Genomic DNA, 6,000 nt, shown 5'->3' with positions numbered 1-6,000 from the left:
GCTTCTCCTGCCAGGGCTGGGAGCTGGCAAGTGAGCTGCCAGGGCTGTATAGGCTCTTGGGGCATAACAGAGCCAGGGAGATACAGAGAAGGGAGAAAGCAGGAGAAAGCCATGGGCTTACTCTTCCTTGCCCTCCACTTTCTGCATCTACTTTCCTCAAAAGAGTGGGAATTGCTGCCTGGTTTGCTTCCCAGAGGGGAAGGAGCACAAGGCTGTGAATCGCAGCTCAAGAGAAGAAGCGTCTAACCTGGACCTCACTTGTGAGCTGCTGGGGCACACAAATCTGCATCAGAAAGACTCAGGAGAGTCTCCAGTGAGTGTGGCAGATCAAATACAGCCTGTCCTGGAGAGAAGGGAAAGGGAAGGCTAGATCTTGGGTCCTTGGGTGAGCTGAGCAGTGAGCAGGAGCAATGCGTGGTTGGGGAGTGTTTCTGACCTGGACACATCTGTAGTGCCAGTGGGAGGGATGGTGCCAATGGGAGAGATGGTGCATTATCATCCTCTGGCTCATGATGGGCAAATGCTGGCCTGCATCTGCAGCATTTGGTGCTGCAGGGCCCTTTCAGAGACACTGATGCAGAAGTGAGCTGCAAGAGGGAGTCTGTGGTTTGTAGCACGGTTTCTAAAGGAGCCTCCATAATACATAAAGGCTTTTGCCTTTAGGCATCTCATCCAATGTTAGGGGACATACTTCTAAAGTGTGATGTATCTGTGCTTTTGAAAGGTTCTCTGAATAGTGCTTCCCCTCAGCTTCAATACACAAAAACAGAGTCTGCAAATGCTCGCAATATATCTGCATGTTCCTTCTGCTTTTTTAAAAAAAATATGTAAACTTTCTACAGTTTTGTTGGGTTTTATTTCTCTTAAAATTATAATCCCTGATCAGAGAGACATGATTACATTCATTTTCTATTTCTGTTTTACAGTTCTCTTTATGACAGCAGTTACTTTCACTTCTGCAATGAATCAAAATACATCTGAGATTACATGTGTGTTTATCAGCCAGAAAGATGAGGATTCAGGAACACCAGAGACATTGGTGTCTCCTAAGGTAATCTGAGAGAGAACAAGTTGCTTATAAAATATTCCTGTCTGTTCCAGAAATACCTTCCCAGAAGCTTACATCACCCTAAACCTTTAGGCTGTGGGGATGTCACAGTCAAAGTAACCAGGGTTAGGCCAAGGTACTGTCTGGTGTAAACCTTGACAGAGACACCAAAGCTGGATAGGGAATCCAATACGAATAATTTTTTTTCTCTTCTGACTCCAAGTTTTGAAATGGCAGAAGAACAGTAAGAGGTCTGTGGTCAAAACATAAAGCAGCTGACACCTATGATTAAAATGTTTCCTCAGAATTCTTGGTTTGAGGCTCTCTTATGACATTTTTTTCATTCTTGGACAAATAAATCAATAATTTGGATAACAAATTAAGGTATGCCAGGAAAATCTGTGCTGTCCTTGTATCAGACGAGGTGGAATATGGCTGTTATCTCTAGACACTTCTCAGGTCAAGGGAAGGGAAAAAGAATGAGCAAGGAATGAGAAGAACTGACTGGCCAAGCACAGTATGGGGCAGAGGGTGCAATGACCTCCGTCCCTTCATAAACTTACACCAGATAAATTTCACCCACCAAAATAAGGGAGACTTTTAGGGCTGCTCTTCAGATGAGCCACCTTTTGCTGCAGCTGAGCTCAGAAATGCTTTAATTTGTTAGTGGCTTTCAGAATGACTGTAATATTCTCTTTCTGTTTGCGATTCCCCTTTAGCTGTTTGCAATAGTGAGGAAATGAAAGGTGTGAAGACACCCAGCCCAGATGTTCCTTACCCAGTAGAGCCCCCAAGGAGTTGAGGAGCACTCTAGCCAAATTATGCAGTGACAAGCAGCAGGATGCTAAAAGAAAAATATTCTTGCCCTGCCTTTGCTTTGAGGTCCCAAACAGAAAGGTTGTATTATAGTTCTGATTCTACATGAAAGGAAACAAAAAGGAGAGGAAAGAGCAACCTATATTACAGAGTAAAATTACCCTGTTTCTGGTTAAAATTGTTCTGTGATGTCTGCCTAGAGAACAGAATTAATTAATTCAACAGGAATCCTGTAGTGTTTCCTCCTGCAGTAGAATTCAGTATATTTATTAATAAGTTTGACAGTATAAATTAAAACAAAACCACAAAAACAAAAACCTAAACCAAACCAAAATAAAAACAAAAACAAAAACCAAAACAAAAAAACCAAAACCAAACGAAAACACACACACACACAAAAACACCAAAAAAACCAAAACAAACAAACAAAAAAACCAAATCAATGGAAACAAATGAAGGTATGATGAAGGTGTTATTTGTATAATTTGTATTCATATTTAGGCATTATGAGGCATTATTCATTTACGAAAGCTTTTCCAGAAGAGTATCCTTTAAAAATATTTGAATGCAAAAAAGTAAATAAAACAAACTGCTAAGAAATACATAAAAATCTGTCCTCTTGTGCTGCAGATTTCTAACATTTGGGAAGATCTTGGCTGTTATTTGAATTCTCAAGGAACCTGGAACATCTATGAACCAACTAAAAATGTGGAAGTCAATCCATTTGAAGATATTGAATTAAGAGTGATAATGAACATTTCAGAGATTATTTCATGCTTTTGGTTCTTTAAAGAGAGCGAAGCTTGTAAACCTTCACTGGACTTGGAGAATCGGTGAGTCAAGGAATGCACTGTATGAAAGAACCTATAAGTGATAATTTCTTTTAGAATGCCACCTATTTCCTTGAAATAAGCTCATTATTTTAATTTGAACAGCATCATACATGAAAGTTCTCAGGGACTTTCTGACATCGATCAATTTGAGCTTTGCAGTGCTCATGTGAGGCAAAATTGTGATTTTATAGTCAAAGAAACTGAGGTATGAGGTGACTTGTTAGGGTCACACTGCACATCAGGAACAACAACAGCAACAGCATCCTAATTCTCACAACCAAACCTGGGCTGGAACCTGGAGCTATTTCTCCCCTGAGAAACATGCAGGATGGGACTATAGGTAAGGCATTTCCTTCTGGACCTCCCCAGCTCTCCTAAGCTCAGGAAGTCCATCCTTCCCAATGCCCAGCGATAAGCATGCAGTACCTCTGGTTATAAGGTCCTATATGCTACTTGTGTAGGAGGATACATGATGGAAACAATTCAGGTTGAAGGGCTCTATGTAAATAATGTATACTAGTATTTCTAAAGGGTTTTTTTGTGAGAGCTAAAGAGCTGACATTTTATTTTGTGTGCTGCATATTACCTTCTAGATAACAAATAGAGCTTTACTTTCTTTTATAGATATGTTATGTCTTTGGCTTTTTCCCAAATGAAAGAAGCACAAGCTGGAAAATACACCCTCTCGATCATAAGTAAAACCGGCAATTACACGGTAGTTGTGCCTGTTCTCATCCGAAGTAAGTATAGCTCAGATGAAAGGGGTCATTACATCAATAGGTTCAAGAGGAGAGGCTCGAGTTCAGTCAAAGCAACACAGATCTCACATGCTGCATTTCTAGCATCTTCCTATATTTGCATAGGACTTGGAGCTGTCTTCAGAGGCTGAAGTCAAAACCACAGACTCTGTGAGAGTCAACCTTTGCCAGTCAATAAACCATGCAAATGAACAAATAAAGATGTAAATGCACAGCAGCTCTCTTCTCCCCTATGAGAGATTCCCCTCTGTGCCAAGAGGGACAAATCGAGGGTGATGTTTTTGTCCTCTCAAAGCTCCGCAGGCTAGATTTGTTTGCTTGCATCTTAACCTGTTTATTGGCTGGGCTGTTATCGAGGCCAGATCAGGATGTCCCTTTTACTTCCAGGTGTCTGGTGCACCGAAGCCATGCTTTGTCCCACTCTGCAGCTTCTCTGCCTGTGCCTGGCTCTGGGTCTCTGCACTTCTCCTACAGCTTTTCCTTTCACAACAATGTAGGCAGCAAGAGGCACCACTGAGGGAAGGAGAGAGACAAAGTCTCTTTTCTCAGTGCCAGCCTTTACTTGTTTATTGGGTTTTAGGGTAAAACACAGAACTGCAGCTGCTCAGGTGCCCAAGAAGCTGAGATTTTAACTGCTGTTAAATGCTGATGACAGAGCGTGTGCAAGGTGTGGCTTTTTGAAAGGCTCTCAGTGGGAGCAGATTTGATTGAATTTTCTCAAGGATCACACAAGAGACATCTCTGATGCAAAGGCAACAAAGTTCAAGCTTCTGTTTCTAAGTATGGGTGTCCAAAAACATTTTAAAAAGACCCACATTGACATGATTTTTTTAACAGAAGAGAAATACTGTATTATTTTGTCTGCAAAGGGCCAATTTAAAGATAAAATTCTAGAGAAAGTTTTGCCATGCTTTTAATAAACTGTAACTAATCAACATTTTTTAATTCCCTCTTCATTTGGTTTTAAACTATTTCTTCTGTTTTACTTTTTTTTCTCTCTCAGGTGTCAGAAGTGTCACCTCCAGTCTCTCCTTATTTTATTTGAAGGTGTATTGCATGTCTCAATTATAATTTTAACAGCTTCATTGAGGGGATAGGGTATTAAATCTTTAATTAAAAATAACCTTCTCTACTCTATCAATTAGGCTTTAGAGGTAAAAAATGTTATTACATGTGCAAGCAAGAGTAGTTTAAAACAGACTTGATAAAGATCTTTTCCATATCAATTGCTTGGATTGCGTTCTCTTTGCTCCTGTGAATCTAATATCATAATTACATCTACCATAAAATCCTTCAGGCTAGATATGAATCCTTCAACTGAGATGTGATTCTCTATAGGTGAAAAAAAAACCTCTTCTAGGCCCAGCTAATAAGAGGTAAATGAAGAAAGAAATTTAAAAGCCAGAAGCATTAGTTTCACCTTAGCATGTTACCTTGCAAGCAATGGAAGTACAACTCTAAAGAAAATGTCACTCTTCCAGGTGGAAACTGTAATTTCATTGTAAGATGAGCTAAAACCATACTCAGTGCCTTTCATTTTGAGTCAAATCCTTAGTAGTTTCAATACATTAAATTTTTGTGCTTAATTGACAGGTTCAGGGGAGTGGGAGTTGTCTAGGAACCTTTTCCCCTCTAGGTTACAAACACAGGATAGAGAAGTCTGCTGGTTAGCAGAAGTCATTATCACCCCTTGTTTGCCCATCATGTATCTGATCTGGTTTAGTAGCCTGCAACGATCCCATTTTGTTTAGAGACTTTTTTGTCTCAACAGATACTCCACCAAAGGCCATGGGTCTTGGGTTGTGATTTCCTGCCCAGTGAAATGAATTGCGACCACAGCAAATTAACACCTTTCAGTATCAGTCTCAGGGTTATCCTCTGGTGTATAGAGGCAGGCCTTTGATACCAGCAAGCTGTGCATTTAACAATCAAGTCTGAAAACCTTGTGAGACCAACTCACAATATCCCTAGGGCAGAATAACTTTCTATTCACTCAGTGTTGAAACTTCCCCAAACAAATTACAGCTTTGTAACTTCATGTACAAATATGCAAAACACTGTTTCAAAATTATTTCAGCATTCCTAAATATTTGCATGATTTTTAACAGAGAAACCAGCCAAACCATATTTCAGGAAAGGGGAAAAATCAGATGCTATCGAGTGCATGTCTAAGAGCTACCCCCAGCCCTCTGTGGAGTGGATATTTTGCAAAACACCTGAAAAGAGGTATGGTGTTTTTTTATATCTATGTTGTATCTCTGAACTGAAAGTTTTCCTTCTTCTGAAGAAGACGAGGGAGGCTTTGTACTGCTTGCTGTGCCTTGTGAGCTGAGGAGATACCTGAAGAGCTTTTGGGTCAGAATTTTTGAAGATGAGCTCTGCTGGCTTGCATATCCATGTGCTGGTTGAAAACTTGTGCCTGCATGATCCACTTTTTGGAGTGCATTTTTTTTAGAAGTTTGGGCTGTTGTGCCCTTTTGGAAACTCTGGTCTTGGCTTGGAAAAAGTTATTGTAGATTCCACTATTTAGATGTCACTAGAGCAA

At 40.2% G+C, this 6,000-nt stretch overlaps 1 protein-coding gene across 1 annotated transcript in view; it reads left to right on the top strand.

The window, feature by feature from the left end:
- Window positions 1-926: 926 nt before the first annotated feature.
- FLT3 (fms-related tyrosine kinase 3) overlaps window positions 927-6,000 on the top strand; it is a gene marked incomplete at its 5' end in the record, with an annotated part of 28,514 nt that continues 23,440 nt past the window's right edge. Inside the window, 4 exons of the mRNA XM_010182978.1 lie at window positions 927-1,051; window positions 2,495-2,697; window positions 3,322-3,437; window positions 5,564-5,681. Of these exons, the coding sequence (XP_010181280.1) occupies window positions 927-1,051; window positions 2,495-2,697; window positions 3,322-3,437; window positions 5,564-5,681 (562 nt within the window). The remainder of the gene's footprint in view (window positions 1,052-2,494; window positions 2,698-3,321; window positions 3,438-5,563; window positions 5,682-6,000) is intronic.

The sequence above is a fragment of the Mesitornis unicolor genome, unplaced genomic scaffold (genome assembly GCF_000695765.1).
Source record: "Mesitornis unicolor isolate BGI_N332 unplaced genomic scaffold, ASM69576v1 scaffold34804, whole genome shotgun sequence".
NCBI lineage: Eukaryota > Metazoa > Chordata > Aves > Mesitornithiformes > Mesitornithidae > Mesitornis > Mesitornis unicolor.
This window is presented reverse-complemented; position numbering and strand designations above follow the sequence as displayed.